General features: G+C 44.4%; 1 protein-coding gene across 2 annotated transcripts in view; it reads right to left on the reverse strand.

Moving 5' to 3' along the window:
- Nucleotides 1-19,823, reverse strand: part of nlgn2a (neuroligin 2a) — a 159,895-nt gene that overhangs the window by 46,789 nt on the left and 93,283 nt on the right. For both annotated transcript variants that reach the window (XM_070992949.1, XM_070992948.1), the window contains one exon: nucleotides 8,943-9,092. In XM_070992949.1, coding sequence (XP_070849050.1) covers nucleotides 8,943-9,092 — 150 coding nt within the window. The remainder of the gene's footprint in view (nucleotides 1-8,942; nucleotides 9,093-19,823) is intronic.

Below are 19,823 nucleotides of genomic sequence, written 5' to 3' on the forward strand. Positions count from 1 at the left end.
AGCAGATTCTAGCAGAAATGCTGACTGTTTTTCTTGTTTTGTATTTACGTTCCCTAACAGCCTGTCTTTATGGGTGTCAGTCTGAATGTTAAGAAGCAAAGGAGCCTATTTTGGCTCCCCAAACAATCCTGCCATCCCCGGGGGAGAACTAAGTCTCCCAGTTAGCCCCGTAGCGCCGCACGATGATTCAAACGGCTGTCATCCCTCCGTAATGATGATCCATCCCCGGCTATTACCAGCCCATGGTTCCTCACTTACAAAGCTGATTGTTTGACATGTGAACATACATCAGCATAATCTGGCCTATAACTCAGTTTTAAAGAGTGGGTGAAGTGAAGATTAAGTGAAAGAGACGATGAGCAGGGGACAAACATGGGAGGGAGAGGAGGCGAGATGAAGGAACAGAGGGAGAGGGAGTGAGAGTTGCAGGTAGATCAAGGAGAAAACAAGAGAGATCTATGGACATAGAGAGGCAGAGTCATAGTAAGTGGAAAAGAAAGGTTTCTTCACATCCTCAGGGAACCAAACTGGAACACCTACATAACTAAAAGAGCACTTGGAGAGTGCAGACCTCTGCCAGGGCCAATAGTACACTCTTCCATGATACGCAAATCTGCAAGAAGAACCACTATACATGAACGGGTGTATCTCCAAAACTTTCAGCATTATGTCAGAATGTGGCTGTCCCAAGATGAAGCCTCGTCGTCTCAGCTGTGCATTTAGTTCCTATGAATCCCCTGTGGGGTTACTGGTACATGTGAACAACTAGCTGTTTTGCCACTTTGAGCTTTACAACCATCTGCTGAAAGAGCACTAAAACGCTCATCTGGACAGAGAAAGGCACACGACACGATTTAAGTAGATTCTGATATAAATGTAGTTAACTTTAATCAGTACAGTTGATACCGAGCAGCTTGGCCACACGTCTAGCACCAATTCCCATAACTCTGTACAGCCATTAGTACAGGGGAGCCACATGTCCTCATGCATGAACTGTCTGTCAAGGAGCTCTGTCCACAATTAAAATCATCTCGCATCATCATGACATAAGTTTGTTTACAATTTTGGAAATAAATGAAGACTTAAGACTTAAAATAATTGTAATAAGAAATGAACTGCTAAATGAAAAAAGGGCATACAGGGGAAAATGTATAGCGACAACACTGAGAGGAACAAGGATATCCATTGGCTAACTTTGGACAAGGAACGGCTCTTGTTCTGTTGCTGATGCAGGGAGGCCCCAGAAAAGATAAGAGGAGATGACCCTTGAATAATAAGTTCTTTTATAAAGTGATATCTGCTCACAGACCCCAGCTGAGGCCAATGACTTGAATCTGGTGCATTCTGTTAAAGAACAAAGAAATCTTTGGAATTCCATTTATTTTCTTAGTAAATCGCTTCCCTTGTTTGTTTTTCTACATCACTAATAGGAGAACAAAAAGACTTTACACTGCGTGATCAATATCAATTAAATATAAATGATTTTGTATGCATAATGATTGAGGCATAATGCAGTCTTTGGATGTTTTGTGGTGTTTTGTCCCTGCAATTTACCATTATGAGCATTTTAAGGCTTCATTAGTATGTTGTGCATTGAGTGTTTTTAATGATGAGGACATAAATTACATGTATCCATCCTTAACCAGCGGAAATAATTTCCTTGTAGACAGATAGGAGTGTTGCAGTATGTCTGACTGTACTCCACAAGTTCCCGAAGGAGTGAATCCACAGGAGGAGTGATACTGTAATAGATGGAGGCAAGAAAGTAGGAGGCCTGTCAGGTGAGAGAGTATCAAGGCCACGGACAACCAGAGGAGAAACATCGTCTGGGGAGCAATGAGAGAGAAGCTGCAAGAGCTGTCTGAATACATGTCTGCCATTGTGTTAATGTGTGTGTCAGTGCAGGGGGGCGTGTGTGTGCATCTCACCTGCACACAGGAACGTGTGTCAGTCTGTGCGTGCGTGTGTGTGTGTGTGTGAGATGGGGGCCGGCCGAGGTGCTAATCTCCACTCAGGAAATAGTGGACCAGCTTGTCCTCCTTCTCAAAGTCACTCTGTAGCACCCAACACACACACTTAAGACACTACAGTCCCCCCCCCCCCCCCACACACAGAGTCAAGAGGACTTTGCTCATCAATTCTGCCAGAGGTTGCTATGGAGACTAAGAATAGTGTGAGTCTGTGTGTGTTTGGGATGGGTGTGTGTGTCTTAATATCTTCTCTGGTCTTGTCAGGTCACCTTTCACACCGTTGTCCAGTCCTGGGACAGCACACACATGGCCGCAAAAACACACACACACACGCATGCACATGCACGCACACACAGATACACACACATCGAGGACCCCCTGCTGGGGCGTTGAGCAGGCACTTTTCACTCCACACTCCCTGAATACAAAATCGTGGGTTTCACAAAGTAACAGTGTGTGAGGGTGTTTGTGTGTGTGAGGCAGAACCATTTTTAGGAGGATTCTTCCTGAGTGCAAAACACTGGAGCCTGCATGTGTGTGTGTGTGTGTGTGTGTGTGTGTGTGTGTGTGTGTGCCTGTGTTCAGTCTATGCACAGAAGATGTCATGTCTGCTGCGTGCATGTGTGCAGACAGCAGCACAGAGCATGTATAATTGTGCTCTAGATGAACGTCTGCTCCAGTGCACATTCAAAAGTGGCTCTGCAGGTTTTATTTTTAGCATCACAGGCAAACGCAGCCCCCCCCCACCACCCCACCCCTCATGCTCTCTGCCATCTCTCTCCCACTGTCACTTCTCCCATCTCTCAAAATCTCTCACCCCATTCTGTGTGGACGTCTCTCGGCCACAGCGTCCGCAGGCGCGCACACACACCTCCTGCCGATTGCAGTTCGCCGACATAAAGTGCTGCGGCAAAAAACATCCTCCACGCTTTGCAGTGCGCTGTTCCACCTCTCCACTCTCATCATCATTGTTAATGTCTGAATGAATGCATCGTCTCACTTTCATCTCTCCCTCCCGCTCTCATTCTCCCTCCCCGACTCTTGCATTGTTGGCGGAGGGATATAAAAAGCTCATTGGGGCGGAGGTGACGTATGTACTGTAAGCATGTCTGTCGCCAAGGCAGCCGAGGCAAGGTCAAGTGCTCAGTGGCCCGGTGAAGCTTTTCATTACATATTGAACTCTGCAGAATCCCCAGCGGAGACTGCCTGCTGATTCCTCCTTCCCTCCACGGCCACCTCAGCCATGTCTGCTGCTGGAGAATCTCGCCTGTCTGGCTGCAGACAGGTATATGTCCATATTAGCATACGGATGGAGTCAGGCGTGTTCTGCTATGTGAGCGATTCCACGGTGGTTAGCATTTGCGTAGCGCAGGCAGGGCCGGAGAGACGGCTGTTTAATATGGTGAAGGAGCGAGAAAAGATCACGTCTCTCAATCAGAGAAGGTTGATTTCTCTTCCAGGACCTCTATTGCTGCCATTCCTGTCTTTCTCTGCTTGATTTCTTTTTTTTATTGACGTACACAAACATACAGATAGCCTTAAAGCTGCAGTAGGTAACTTGTATAAAAGTAATTTTTTGCCATATTTGCTAAAACTGTCCCTATGCTCAGACAGCAGTACATGAAACATGTAATCTGTGAAAAAAAACGGCTCCATTGGGCCCACCTACTGCTCCTACTGCGATTTGCAAGAATCCACTGAGCCTGACACAAACAACCAATCAGAGCCAGAGGAGCGTCTGACATCTGTCAGTCACTACTGACACATGCTGCAAACCGCCCCCTCCCTCTGCTCATGCTGCCGCTCAGTCAAACAGCTCTGAGAGGCGTCAGGAGGCTAGTGAAAGCTATGGCGGAGCAACAGCCACCCGCAAAGGAGAAACTGCTCATACCGCCGCTGCCAACAACAGCATATACGGCTAAGACAACAAATAACCATAAAGATAATATGGTGATTGTTACAGTAACACTCCGCAGTGCGTATGGTATGTTAGTGACTGTGATGTAGTGGCTGGGCAGAGTTAGCTTGTTTACAATGCTAAGGCTAATGCTACTGGTTGTCACGGCAGCCGCACAGACGCAGCTTTAAAGAGAAGGTAGCAGACACAATGTATGTACAGTTTCCATATTAATTATACTGTATCTATAGTGACTAAATATAGACCCCAAAACTCCTAAATTAGACTGTTTTACAAATAAAAAGCATGAGGCAAAAAAGAGCCAGGCAGAGAAGTTGTTTGTCATTGCAAAAATAAGTCAAGACCGATTCCTTCCGTCAAGACATGATTTTCAGAGGACAGGAAGCAACTGTCTCGGGTGGGGTCGTAACTCTCCAAATGGGACGCTGTGAAGGGTTTAGAATGGATGGATTGATGGCCAAGTCGCCACAGGGGAAAAGGAGATTTAAGTAGGAAAAACTGAGCGGAAAAAAAGATGAAGGGATGGAGGAACAGGTGACTTAGTTGTCCTGAATGCCATTTGTATGTCATACTTCTCTCAAATGTTGATATAAAATAATGGGTTTTTTTAATCTACTGCAGCTCTTAAGAAAACTTTTAACTTTAAATTAAGAAAAGTCTTGAAAAATTCAATTCATTGCATTCTGCTCTGTGCACATACTCTGAGCCCGCTCTATAGGAAGGTCATATCAATTTGAGAATGTGTTTGCACAAGGTTGCCTTTATTTTAACCTGTAATCCATTTCAGGTATTATTGAATTGTGACTGAATCAAGGATATTTTCTTATCCTATAGAGATTTTCTTTCACCTCTCTCCACGGTGAGGGCAGAAGTCACTAACAAGAGTTCTGTGATGTGCTCAAGAAATCAGCCCAACTGAAAACCCTTCACCATGTCTGCACAGCGAACCTGAAACGCCTTTCTATGGCAAATCCGAAGTGAATCGAAAGCTGTTCTTCTGCGTGGTCTTGGTCTCTTTTGAAATCTAACCCAGACGTTTTGTCCCCCAAAAGGCTTTATTAGCTGGAAACACAATGGGACCGCAGCATGAAGCCTGACCCTGAAAAATGAATATTTACACATTTACTTTTACCATATTTATCTAGATAAACATCTGCATTCAGAGGTTTTTAAACAGGAGGATTCTCAGTGCCTCCAGTTGCAACCTATGTAACCTTGCTGCCATTCGTAGGATACGCATGAGCTGTTTTTTCTTCCTATGAAACAACCCATCCATCAACTGGAAAGTCCATGCAGCAGCTTATTCCTCTGTGCAACAGACCACTGTTGTTGTCCAAAAGCCATTAAAAATAGATGAAACACGCCGTTGGTCCTTCATTACAATGAACGTGGACACTTCAGTTTATTATGAGCCGATCAAGCAAATTCCCCTGAACCAAAACCGCGTGAGGTTTAAACTCCACTTGTGCCAATATGCTTATTGTTTACACATTCTCCCCCAGTGCCCTTTATGCATTTCACCAGCCTTGCATTTTGGACTGGCTGAAATCAGCCAATGAAAGACTTTTAAGTGAGCACACGGAAATGTTCTTCGATATTGCTTCCTTTTCTAGTTTAATGAGTGTTTCACACAAATCGCCTCCCTTCTTGCGTGAAAAGCACGCGATTGCAATTCTGAAATATGTTAATTAGTTGATGACCACACTTCAAGTCCAGCAGCAGACAACCCACACTTTCGTTTGCAATCTGTTGCCTTCCAGATACAGTTTGTGCGAGGCGCATTTTAAAAGGCCAGCTTTAAGTTTTAATTAGCAGCAGTGCATTCAAATTAACTCCAGCTGTAATCATTTATATGATCAGGGTTATTAAATACTCTGCCAAATTCAAAACATACGGCGATGCAAAACTTTGCAACCCTCACAGCAATTTATGGTAGTAAACCAAGACCATAACATCTAACTTTTGCACTGCTGACTGAGGCTGTAAAAGACCATATTAATCAATTTGCAAATCCACCTGTAACATCCAATCTGTGCAGCAGGGGTCTGACACACATTGACGATAATCTCATGCAAAGATAAGCATTTCTGTCTGGCAGGCGTACGGTGTTGAGTTTGCATTTCACATGACCACATTTAGCTCCTGTATCAATAGTTCCTGCATTGCCCTTCCAAATCAGCATGTCGGATCGCTGAAGCAAGAACACAAACACAGTAGGAGCCTTCGCTGTGTATCCACCGAGCAGACATTGATATGCATGAATGCATGCAGCTACACATGCTCGACGCACACCTCCGACCACACAAATGCGCATTTCTAACCCTCACACTGGCTTCTCTGTGCGTCTCTCTCCGTCCGAGCAAAATGCCATCCATCATATACGATGCATGGGGCGAGAGATTACTCACATTTCTCCCAATCATGGCCAAATAGCACTGGATGGCTCTCATACAGTATTTGGGGGAAAAGGCTGCAGCGTTCTCTTTGCATACAAATGACAAAGACTCCCACTCAATTTGCTTTCTCCTTGACTCAAAGTAAGTGATGAGAGTGTCGCAGTTAGGGCCCTGAAGGAGGAAAATGCAACGGATGCCACCAGAGCAGTGAAGAGAGAGACATGTAAAGATACTGGGATGAAGCACGAGACAATCTAATACATTAGTTTCATCTCCTTTCTTGGTTGAATCACATTCGGTAAAAAAAAACTTGGAGGAGCTACTGATGCTTCTGAATCGTTTCATCCTCTTTGAAAACCAAACTTCTGTTAGTAATCCACTTATTTGGATTCCTTCTGAACAGGATTATTTTCGTCAATCTAAAACTCTACGTACGAGGCAGTCTCCAGTGTGGCCGAGCTGCGCCGTAACACTTGGTCTTATTATGACGCCCATTTTGTGGCAATTAACTGCTGTCAAATGGATTAGATGATCAGCTGATCCCAGAATAAACAGGACTAAGACACAAATGAAAATTCCAGGATTTCTATCAGTCACGACAACATCGTACTTACCAATGCAATTCCTAGATCACTCGGCATGTCACTACAACAAAGTCAGATGAGGTCTGACAGCTTGAAAACGGTTTAGCCAGAATATTGAAACCACTTCATTTGGAGGTGGAAACACACCCAGATCATGATAATTCCAAACAAGGTTGGCTAAACTGCTATGTTTAGAAAGGCTTTCTTCTGACAACTGTTAAATTAATGTTAGTAATGTTGTATTTACAGATAAGAAAGATCAAGCTTGGAAATAAAAGCTCCTGCAACACGCTGGTTTCCTGGATCTCGAGCAACGGTCACTTTTCAGACTGTATTTCGTTATCCACTTGTAGCAAAAAAAGTGGATGAATTTGATAAAGATGCACTGAAAAGCAAACACTTTGGGCAATTACATGCAAATGAAAATCTGCCATCATCGCAAAGGCCGTGTAAGTGCTCCGAAAAACAACACAGAAAAGTTCTTTTAAAAAGAAACCAAACAAATCAAAGCGAGGCAGCCGATTTTGAAACAGCTTCCAGCAGCCCACTCGCTCTTCAGCTAATGAAATATCTAATGCACTTAGTTTCCTTTAGTTAGCACCTGCCTCCTTACAGGCATGTTCCTCCTCTCCAAGCTAAATTACTCGGTCTCAACGGAGCGAGACAGAGCGCTGTGAGTAACAAAGAGGAGAAGTGGAGTGTGTTTTCAGGAAGAAGGACGACGGGCTCGTGCTGGAGAGCTGAGGCGACAGATGATACTCTTCTTTTTTTTCAAAGCTGGCTAAGGCAGGATCTCCCAGAGACCTGAGCAGGGTTACTCCACACCCACTGCGTCTTTAAATCCACCTTAACTACTTTCCAAATCCCTCTTTTTCAGCATGCTGCATCTGGCGCCAACAGCTCAAAAGTGCATCATAACCGCGCCGTCTCCTACCAAAACAGTCTGTAAAGCTATTTTCCCTTTTACAATCCTTGCTCTTTGTGGAATGAATTACAGAGCTGCGAAATAGACCTCTAAAGGTTGGAGGCACTGGGCGAGGGCATGCAGTTAAAATGAAGAATTGTGAGGTGCATTTCTCTGTCAGTAAAAATGCCAGATCTATATCTGATTTGCATGCTTGGATTGTCTCTCATAAAGGCCTTTCTATGAGAGTTACCGCCAGGGTGCGACTTGAGACTGAATGCAGGACTCAAATAAATAATAGAGTGGTCACACTGTGAGGTCAAAGGTGGCACAGGACCATAAATCTACTGAGTATTCACCTGATATGAGTGCTAAAATGCATATAGAACCTTCACTGCTTGTAATAAGGAGATGCATTTTGTGACCTTCATCTAATTAGATTTTAATGATCATACAGCTACTTGACAACGTGTGAAAGTACTACGCGGGATTATTCATGCTGTAAACTTTTAAAACTAATTATGAGAACAAGGAAAAAACAGGAAATCTTGAGGTTTTTGTTTTTTGAAATCAGTAATTTGTCTGTAATTCACCGTCTTATCTGTGAGCATTTCAGACAAAAGAAATGATGATCCACAAAAATGAGATCAAGACCTTCCAAAAGTTCAGTAACAATAATGCAGTTGGAGACAGAAAAAGACACTTTTTTCCCCAATGAAATTCAAGATTTACTATTGTTTTGTATTGGTGACATGAATGCAGTGATTCTTTAGGGTGGAGAGGGCTTTAAGTGTGAGGGTTTGGGCTTTTAAAGAAAGCAAAACAATTACACAATCAGGGTGTTTAGACTGGATTAATCAACACGGGAAATCCATAAGAAAGTGAGCTCTCACATCAATGCCTGCACTGGTTGTCATTAGATTGATGAATTCAGTCAATGTCATCACCAACTTAATCAATTCAGAAAATAGAAGAAGAGCCTGCTGGGGGCATGTGTGCACAAATGACTGTTCTGTGTTTGGAAACAGGAAGCAAAAAGAAAAATGAGAGGATCTCAGACTGAAATCTTATTATGGAGCCTGATACCTTCACAGTGACACGAATGTCTTATTGTTATGAGAGCACATGCAGCGGATTTGTTCACATAAAGAGGCCGTCGAGCGCACTTACCGAGCACACCGAGCCGGTAGTTCATGGTCACCACAATCACGTTGCCGTAGGCGGCCAGGACGCTGGCATCAAACATGTTTCCGGTGCCTTCCATGTAGGAGCCTCCATGAATAAACAGCATCACCGGCTTCTTCCTGCGGTCGCGAATATCTACACACACAAAGAAGAGACAGCAGGGAATAGAGAGCAAAAAAGAAAAAAAAAGAGTCAATAACTGTATTTACGCCTCTCATATTCTCTTTGATCACATATTGTGTTAGACCGTAATATACTGAGCAAACAGCGAATTGCTCGGCTGGATGGAAGCACAGAAGTGTATTGGAGACGAAGAACTGCACCGTTCCCTGCAGCTGGATGTCAGCTCTTAAACATGAGCTCGAGCTAATTTAGATTTCAGGCAATGATTCCGGCAACAGGCAATAACAAGAGACACCACTGCAAGAATCTAATCCAGTGTTTCCTGGTGATTAAAGCAATAATGCTGGAAGAAAACTGCTGCGTAGTGTAGCATGTTGGAGCTAACCTGTATATCACTTTCTTAAGTGCGGCGGGCAAGACGCCGCATGTGCAATTGATCCCACCTGTAGAAGGTTATTTACTAAATTAAAGCATGACAATGAGGGCAGACACAGGAAATTAGTTCAAACTGAGAACGTGCAAATGTGACAAGGAAACACTGTGCACAGCAGCTCTTTTTAATGTGAAAGTGTTGGTGTCGAAGTCCATCCCAAAGTGCTCTCTGAGGAGAGATGCTTTAACGGTGTGTAAAAAGGCACTCTGGGACGACACAGCAAGCACACTGGACACCACAAGGACAATTTACAGGTTAGAAAAAACTCCGGCATGGCATGAGGAGCCATATTAAAGTCAAGCCTGGCAGGCGTAAAGCCGAGTTCTGTGCGAAATCAACCGATAATAAAAGGCCATGGGTTCTTAATATATCATGTCTGCTCTGGATTTCCATAATTTCCTCATTTTGTTTTGCACCTTGGAACTTGGAACTCCCATAAATGCAAATTGCAACTTGCCCGGAGCTGCAGAGACAGCTACATCAAGCTATTTCTAGGTCAATTCCCCTGTGGGGAAACTCTAGAAAACACTGTTTCCTTGCATGCTATCATTTTGCACTGGCATGAATTGTTAGTGGATCCTGCCTTGAGGCATAAAAAAATGGAAAGATAACTGAAAAGTTGCATGAAAATGTCATCTCTATCACTTGGAAACATGATGAAAAGTTTAAGGTTCAGGTCTGTTCTGTTAATCCCTCTAGCAAGTAAAATTGGCATGAAAACCATCAGATATTAGCTGTCTTCTTTTTGATTTAATGGAGTTATTCTGCTTTTAGATGCATTTTATGTATTTATTTAATTTCTTGAACATCACTGAAAAGAGTCAAATCACTTTGAAATCATGCTTCAACAACTGTCTATGCACTTAAAGAGAAACTGAATTTCCCATCAAACACCCTGTAAATATGGCTATTTTTTAGGCAGGGCTGAGGATCTTCAGTCACTGAACTGTCACTCATTAAAACTATGACGACATGATGATAAAGTCTGGCATCATTCTTTAAAAAATGTATGCAGGACATTTCAGAGCGCCTCCAGTCACTCAGCCTCATGCCTCGACATACGCCTGTTATTACAGCGCTGTGTGCATGCAGGATGGTCCCTGATGGGCCCTCGTTGGCCTTTGAACCAGTCTCCCAGCTGACTGAGAGCAATACTCCTGCCTGCCAGGATCCTACAGTAGCATATGGCACACAAGACTTAGAACTGTGGCACGGTGACAGCCCCTGTTGGCTTCTGTGTGTGTGTGTGTGTGTGTGTGTGTGTGTGTTCGTGTGTGTAGGTTGGGGGATATGAGAGAGCAGAGTGCAGAACAACCACATAAATAACCACTAGAGCATCTGTTAGCAGGGAAGACATGGGGGGTTGTTTGGCTCCCTTTGAAACCGTAGTACCAGCCAGAAGTTTGGACACACAGTCCAATGGTGTTTCTTTATTTTTATTATTTTCAGGTAATCACCTGGAATGCTTTTCAATTAACAGGCGCGCCTTGTCTAAAGTTAACTAGTGGAATTTCTTGGCCTATTCGACGACTGTATTAATTACGGCAAGAACTGCTCAACTAAGCACAGCGAAACAACAGTCCATCAACACTGTAAGACGTGAAGGTCGTTCAGTCCAGATCCAGTTTTTAAGAGCTTTGAATGTTTCTTGAAGTGCAGTCGCAAAAGCCATCAAATGCTCTGACGAAACCTGCACTCATAAGGACCGCCTCAGGAAAGGAAGATAAAACGTCACCTCTGCTGCAGAGGATAAGTTCATTAGGGCTACCAGCCTCAGAAATCGCCAATTAACAGCACCTCAGGCGGCATGAATCAGGCCTTCACGGTCAAATTGCTGCAAAGAAACCATTACGCGAAGAAGAGGATTGCTTGGGTCAAGAAAGACAAAGAATGGACATTCATCTGGTGGAAATCTGTACTTTGGTCTGATGAGTCCAAAATTGAGATTTTCAGGTCAATCCGGTGAGCATTTAGGATAAGTAAGGTGAACAGATAGCACCTGCATGTGCGCTTCCCTCTGTGACGCATGGAGGAGGAAGTGTGATGGTGTCAGGGTGCACCGCCGACACGCTCTCTAGTCAAGAAATGGTCGCAAGTCGGTTATGTTTAGGAAAAGTACCTAAGTCAGGTGCATTATGTTATGCTACTTCTGAGAGTTTTCCCGCTCTTTATAAGATCGGACGGCCCTGCTAAAGGGGTACCCAGTGCCTGGAAAAACGACCCTAAGGGGCACTTATGAAGCATCCACATGTGACCAGTTGGGAGTGAGAACGTATGAATGTGTGTGTGTGTGTGTGTTTCATGTGAAATACCGACTGAAAGATGCATCAAATGTTTCACACGGTACACACACCCCAGGGCATCACACTCACACTCTGTATATGTAATACCCAGCCATCCGTCAGGCAGACACACACACAGGGGAGAGAGAAATTTACAGGCAGCTGCGATGGAGAGTCGCTATGGCAACTGCTTCACTTGAGTCTCTCACTCTCCCTACATGAGCCGCTCTCACGTGGACAAAGTCTCATTGACTGTTGCCGCGGCAACATGCTGCTCGCGCATCTCTAACCCTGCGATGCCCTTCGCCACGCACGTCTCTACCTGAATCTCATTTCGTTAGCGGCAAATGACCACGTACACACTTCCTCTACGCGCGTCTCTGCACCCTGCATGGGGAGATGGAAACTGACAGCCGCTGGCATCACGGGGGACAGAATGCAGATGCACTGATGTACCCACCCACACCCACATATGAGACAAACACACACACCAAGCAGGCTGTCACAGTTGACCTGCAGACTCTGTGTCCATGGATCAGTTACAGGGCGAATCGCTCTGGCACAGTGACAGACAGGACTGAGGCCCTCGAGGGCTACAAGCTCTCTCCCTCTCTCTCTCTTTCACTCAGGCTTTCTGTCTCTCTCTCTCTCTCTGCCTCTGGCTTTGTTGTGTTTCAACCACAACAAAAGTTTAGCATGCAAGACCCACAGATGGACGGGTGGTTAGGTTCCCAGCCTCAGGAGTCACATGTGATCCCCATGTGGGATGAAGTCCTTTTAAAGCTCACAAAAAGCACCGTGCCACCTGGGATTCCATCAGTTATCCGTTCAAAACTGCGTTACGCAACAAGGTGCTTCAAAACACCAATCAGGTGATCAGCTCTCTCTGTGAGAACCGTGGTATTACTGCATGTACAGCGAAATTTGCTTTTCACGTTCACAACGTGAGTGCAGACAGCCAGAACGGATCAGGCGCTGCACGGCGGCCCGTTGTACTCTACTGTGCTTTGAGAAATAGGACAGTGTCCAGAATATACATACAAAGCCATAACAAATCCTCGACATCCCATCCTAGATTATTGGCAGATGGTAAACACTTCCACACAGACTTGAGCTGATGCTGGACAAGGAGAGGCTTATTCATAGTGACATAGCGAGGCAGGCACCGATTTGTGCTGCACTACTGTTTACATGTCCAAGTAAAAGAACAGAATTTATGCAAATTTTAACTGAATCTGCAAAAGATAAAGCAACTGATTGTGAGTTTCCATGCACTACTGTTATAACAAATAGAAATGAAGAGTTGCTTCATCAAGGTTAACAGCTGGTGGCATCATCAAACCATTGCGGATGAACAGGATGCAATGAGAAGATGAAATTAACAGTCCACTCTCAAAAGATGGAGAACGATGTAGAAAGCGTGGTGGAAGTATGACATTTCTCCTGGTTTGATGTGTTCATTTACGCAAGTCTCCTCGTCGCTCCACATAGATCTGATGTCGATCTATCTTCGGTCTCTCCATTGAAGCAGAAGCTTCTGTGGACATTTAAGTCACATGCTTCACGTACGTCATGATTAACTCCCTCGACTGTGTCCGTGTCACTTTGCCGCTCAGCCAGGCGTGTTTCTTCTTGCATGGAAACAGGTAGATGGAAAAGAACGTACTGTTAATCATATCTTATTAATATCATGTTAGTGCCTCTGTGAGCACTGGTGGCGCTTCCACAGCCATGTCAGACTTGTATTTTCAGTGTTATATTGTGAAGTTACTGCCACTAACCGTCATCCTTTACTTTTCCTCTGGGGCATTACAATGTTAGCTTGATTGAAGCATCAGAATACTCCTCACATGACTGCTAGTAGTAAACTCCGACCAAAGAAAGACCTGAATTACTACCGACAAGAAGCGACAGGCTGACAGTCAGGCTCTGTTCCTCTCTCGGAATTATAAAAGCCCCTCAGCAACAACAGAAGACACCTCCGACAAAAGGAGAAACAATAATTAACGAAAAACCAACATTGAAAAGGTGAACAAAACGAAACAACCCGACAATGCCGCCGAAAACACAATCAACAACAGAGACAAAGCAAGATGGCTGAGAGCAGCTGAGTGCCGGTACCCTGAGGAGCTTAGCGTGGCTGCTGATCCTTTCAAGCAGAACGGAGACAATGAGACGATTAGGCCTAAACTTGTGTCAAGTGTTCCAGTTTAGCACACCGCCCACCGGTCGTCCTCAGAGACGCCACCCTCTGGTCTCCGGATGAGACGCGGAGTCCTTCGTCTGCACTGCGTTATCAACCGACTGATTAGTCACACAGGGGTGAAGCGTCGTGCGTCGTCCGCCGTCCCGTGCACGTCACTGGCGGCTGTTGATTTTATGGGAATCGATGTGTGCTGTCGGGCAGCGCCGACACATCCAGCAGAGAGGGAGAGGAAACACTGGTGTGCACTTAAGGGGTAGAAGTGATGGATGAAAAAGCTGAGATACATTACATATTTTGCTTGTTGATTTTATTTAGCAGCAGCTGAGGGTAAAGCAAGGATTAACCCTCAACCACTTCCTGTCTAACTTGGTTGTCCTGGGAGCTACAGCAGCAGAAAGACGCGTGAAGGCTCTGTGTGGAGGACCCGGCGTTTAAGAAGCATTTATTAGTCCTTAACAGAACAGGGAGCGCAGGAGCCTGGTGAGATATCATCTTCCCATACGTTAAACTGAGCGTGGAGAGATGGAAGCGTGGGACCCTCTCTTTACAGAGAGCCGTAATTAAAAAGATACTGAATCACGTTGGGGTGAAACGACAACTCGAGGGGGAATAAAGCGGCATGCGGAGCTTTGTACCTTCCCCAAATTGGCATTTTCCTTTCTCCCATATACGAGGCTTTAACTTTTTACACCATTTCTATTTTCATTTTCATTAGCATGGAGAGGCCAGCCGGAGAGTGTGTGTGCACAGGCACGTGTGGGTGTGAGGTGCAGATAAATATTGACCTTTTACGCTGAGATTCCAAGCTGTAATAACAGGGAAATTGCTCACAGCAAATGATGAACTGTCATTTGAGTGCAAATACACACAGGCTCTTTGTACTAGTGGTCCAATTAACAGAAAGGTTACAGAATGGTGAAAATATTGTAACAGTGTAATGGAAGGAATACATTTGTGGATCTTTTTGTATTTCTGAGACATGTATTTTTAGTCATGATGGACTGGAATTATTTCGAGCGGCTTATCTTCTATGTGCAAGTCAGGCTGTTTAAGAAATGTGTGGACATACATCCCCAATTTATATGGCTGAATAGACACTGGAATGAGGTTTTTCTCTACATATGAAGATTCACTGGAAAACTCTGAGACCAAAATCAAGCAAGAACTGTCCATGTAACTCTGCACATTAAAAAAAAATTCTCAAAAGAGTTTTAAGTTTATCTGTCTAATATCACTGATGGATCCACATCGCATGAATGCTAGTCTGGAGGTGTTTAGTGACTAATTTTGATTAAAATAAAGCCAGTGGTCACCAAGGACCTCATATGGCAAACAGGGACTTGTAAGTCGTGTGCAACCTGAAGTGAAGTGCATAATAAAAAACAACAAACTGTACTGTCATCTAACTGTGTGGGTATTTGTCTAAAATATGTGTGTGCATGTGTGTGTGTGTGTGTGCATGAGTGTTGGGGGTCAGCAGGAGGTCAATGGTGGGCTGATGTGACAGAGTGCTGGAGGTTTATACAGACACAGGGTGATGAATGGGATGTGATGAGATGCACAGCAGCAGAGCTGGCCTATAGGCCACCGAGCAGGGCTAAGGCTTAATCGTTAGAGCACAATGGATCAAGGCAAAGGCCACGCTGATTACATCTGGGACATGTGTGTGTGTCCACGCAGGGGTGTTATAATACTTGCGAGAACCAGCAGTGGATATGAGGAATGAGCTTTTTCATGGAAAGTAAGGACAATTCACTCAGACCCAACTTTAGAAAGAATCTTTTTACATTTGCGCGACAGGTTCCATCTAACGTCGATACAGAATGAAAATCAAACAGCAGGGATGTTAGACCTGCTTTAGAAAGGTCATTCATCACATGAGACACCGTGCCATTTCTGTTTAATCATCCTATTATTTTTAGTCAAACTCAGACGACTGTAACATAGTTAGTATCTTCCCTGATGGTACATTCATGGGCTCACAGAAGACATGCAAGACTCAGGTGTCAGCTGCCAGACAGTACAGCCTTTAAAAAGTATGCTTTCTTAAAATCACACCCAACAGACAAACAAAAGAAGCAAATAAGAGCCTATCCTGTAGGATGCTGGAAGGTGGCTGCTTGGCAGCTGAGTCTCGAGTGTCGGTTCCAGTGTACTGCGAGTCTCTTAACACCCTGATTAAAGTGTGCATAATTATATGAAGATAATTAACAATTATATTGCCTTGTAAAAGATTATTACATCTTTAAGCTTTTTTGCATCAAAAAAAGCCCACTGCAACACTATCAAAACGCTACAAACACCTGTTTCCACACATTGTTTGACACCATTAGAGTTGGCGTCCCACTTGATGCGTCCGTCCACTGCTTCCTGTTTTGCGCATGGACATATGGTATGTGTTGCCTGTCGAGGGTTTATGGGATAATCATATGAAGTGAAATGGACACGTGTGCTGACAGTAAAGCTTTGGCCAGTGTGCATGTTTGTAGACATCCACGGGACATATATAAGCTAAAAGCTCCACCACGCCAGCAGTGGCTGGAGGACAGACTGAGGAAACACACACATAAACACACAGTCCTCACACACCAAATGCTGTTCCTGTTGTCTCTGTTCTGTCTGCCTCAGCTTATAACACTGGGGCTGTGGGGACCAGCATGGAGCTTGGTTGCTGCTGTTCTGTTTGTACTCTGTCTGTACCAACTTTACTGCCTGCGATAGTGAACAAACACCCACCGAACAGCTCAATATGCTTCCAAAGATCAGACCAGAAACCCCACCCGCCCAAAAATAAGCAAGAGCCTCTGTTCAAAAGCATCAGATGTATCTACAGTAGCCATCTAGTACTGTATAACAGAGCTCAGTGGTATACAAGACAGATGTTTTAGCATCATAAAAATAGTATGTTTTACTCTAGATGCAATAACATGCAAGCAGGGGGCTGCTCACAGAACAGGAGTTACATCCAGTAACTATTATTTTCCTCATTATAACCCTGATGCTGATAACACAAAGATGTGAAAGGTAATAATTTGTGCACAGCACACCAGTTTCTTTGTTGTTGGCTGCAAGACCCAGTAGATTATCATGGAAAACTTGTTGGCTACATGTGTGCGCAAATCATCAGACTGCATTGAGGGCCCATGCAAAGGATTCCCTACAAAACTGAAGATCAAGGATGGATCAATATCCACTCCAATCTTAGAATCCCGTTTTTTTTTTTGTGACTTTACTGTGTATTTCACTGGTCGGCTTGTTGAATGTGATGTAAGCACATTCTGTGGCTAATGTGGCTAGTAGCGCCTTTGCTCTATGATCCACATCAGTATGTGTCTGTAGCAGCCGTATGTAAATATACTTGATCGACGTGGCCCGTGATACACCGATTACTGCACTTATATAATAAACTCTGGGTTTGCTGCCAAATAAATGCCGTTGAGAAGCCGAATCCTCCCCCTTGTCCAACTCTTAGAATTAATCACATTGCATTTAATAATTAACCTACATTATGGGGCAGCCAATAAACACATCATCATCATATGTTCCTTAATGCTGTCACTGCACGGCTATCGCAGCTGTAGCCAGCGTCTTATTATTGTGGCTGTCGCGATGTTCCGAGAAATCTGCACCCTTTACTCCCTTGTGTTCCGAGCTCAACATCTCCTGCGTCTACTTCCTCCTTCCCCAAATCAGACAGCGATGCTTCTTCTTCCCCTCAGCAGATTAAGTGTGGGCGAGGTAGAAAGAAGCAGAGCGAGGGAGAGGAATAAAAGACGAGGACCGCTGGGATTAAGAATAGCTGCCCTGGCCTGTCTTACAACAGCATGCTCTTATTAGACTCAATAACATCTCCAAAATCACAAGCACTCCTCTATAATTTTCTCTGGCTGTCCATCTTTCGCTCTTTCTTCTCTCTCTTGCCTCTCGCCCCTGCCACCAGCAAGTGCTCTCTCCTCTCTCTATCTCGCTTCCTGTTGCTCTCCATCTATCTCACATTCTTTATCTTCCACTCCTCACTCTCCGCCACCCTGGCCTCTCTCATCGGCTCCACTTGTTTGTGTTCTGATCTCCATTTTCTCTGATAGCCCCTTTTCTTTTCATCTCTTGCTCTTTCTGCCTCTGTCTTAATCTACCACTGGCTAGCCCTCTTGCTGTGAGAGTCTATTTGTAACCTCTCTCACACCTTGTCTCAGAGCCCAGCATGTTCGAGCTGCTGGTTTTTATTCCAATTGCAGCGTAGTCTTCTTTGTCTCCCTCTCTCTCCATTTGTCTTCCTCTATCGGTTTCTCATCTCTCTGTCATAGGATTTTGTTGCACTTCTACTGTTAAATTATCTCTCTCGCCCTCTTCCCTCTCCCATCAGTGTTATAAATAATGGTTGGATTAGGCCGACTTTTTGTTTTGCTCACTATTAGGGAGCAGATCAATTCAACAAATTGAGTGGATGGGGAGGCGAAGGCACGCAGACACACACACTCACACACACATCCAGGCACACAGCCCCTCTGTCCTCCAAAATGCCACAGTGACAAAGACGACACAAACACAGGCATTGTCCTTGTTTTCCCACTGCTGCCTCTCTCTTTGCCCCTCATGACAGGCTTCTTCTTCTCTTCCATTTTCCACCTCCCTTTCTTTCAGCCTTAAGCCTTTTGGACTTCGGCTGACCCCTCTCCTCTTCCTTCCTCCCTCCCTTCCTTTCCTTTCTCTTTGCTTTTCTTTATCTTAGTCTTAATGCTCGACTGGTAACAATATACCCTCATTTGACGTGAGAAGCAGCCTCTGTTTGGCTACTATTTGCATTTCGAGATAACTGACTCTTGTTTGAAGTACAGTGAAAACACAACAACATACTTAACCACGTAAACGTTTCTCCAAAGATTATCAATGCATTAATCAAAAAATACTACTCACAGTGACACTATGGTCCACGTAACACCACATTTTTAACATAAATACAACAATTGGTGCATTATGTTTGAGCTTAAGCGGGTAAATATAGGGGTAAATATAAAATCAGCATTAGGATCTTGAGTCAGTCTGGCAGTGCAGCCTTGGCATTAACATTCTGTTTTCTATATATATATAATTGGTACATGAGGTAGAAACGATTCTGAATTGGTTCTAAGTTTAACACTATTGTGTTGAATTACCTGAATCACCAATAGAGAGAAGCAATATGGATTTTTGCAAACCGCCTATGCTGCGGATTATTAATTTAGTGGAAGGACTGCCAGTGAAAGGCTCTCGAGCAATCATGCGTGCAAATAAAGGCACATGCGTGTCTACGTGTATGTCTGAGAATAAAATGCAATCAACCAAATTTCAACGCTTCTCCTCATCTCCCTCCTCGTCTGTCCTCATGCAAACTCCCATTACCTCCACTCCACCTCCCTCCCTCCCTCCCTCCCTCCCTCCCTCCCTCCCTCCCTCCCTCCCTCCTTCCCCCCCTCTTGGCCTCTCTGCCCTCGCTACCCTCCCTCCTATAACAATCTGGCCATTACTGGGGCTTCCGTTCCGGCCCTGGTTTCAAGGGGTGTCTGGGGTCTAATTGGGACTGAATGAGGGGGAGTGTGTGTTGCTCTGAGGCCTCATCGACACAGACTGGGATCCAGGGCCCCTATAGAAATGTACGGCAGGGTCTTAACATAGAAAAAACACTACACTCTACACACTACACTACACTTAACGCATCACTATTATACACATGCAAATACATGTATGTTTGAGTTTATTTCTCTACACTCAAAGTGCGTTTACTTTTTCTTTACTTAAGTCAAATTAAACTCAATCGGCAGCTCAATCCAGACCCAGATCATAAC

This window comes from Chaetodon trifascialis, chromosome 23, assembly GCF_039877785.1.
Source record: "Chaetodon trifascialis isolate fChaTrf1 chromosome 23, fChaTrf1.hap1, whole genome shotgun sequence".
Classification (NCBI taxonomy): domain Eukaryota; kingdom Metazoa; phylum Chordata; class Actinopteri; order Chaetodontiformes; family Chaetodontidae; genus Chaetodon; species Chaetodon trifascialis.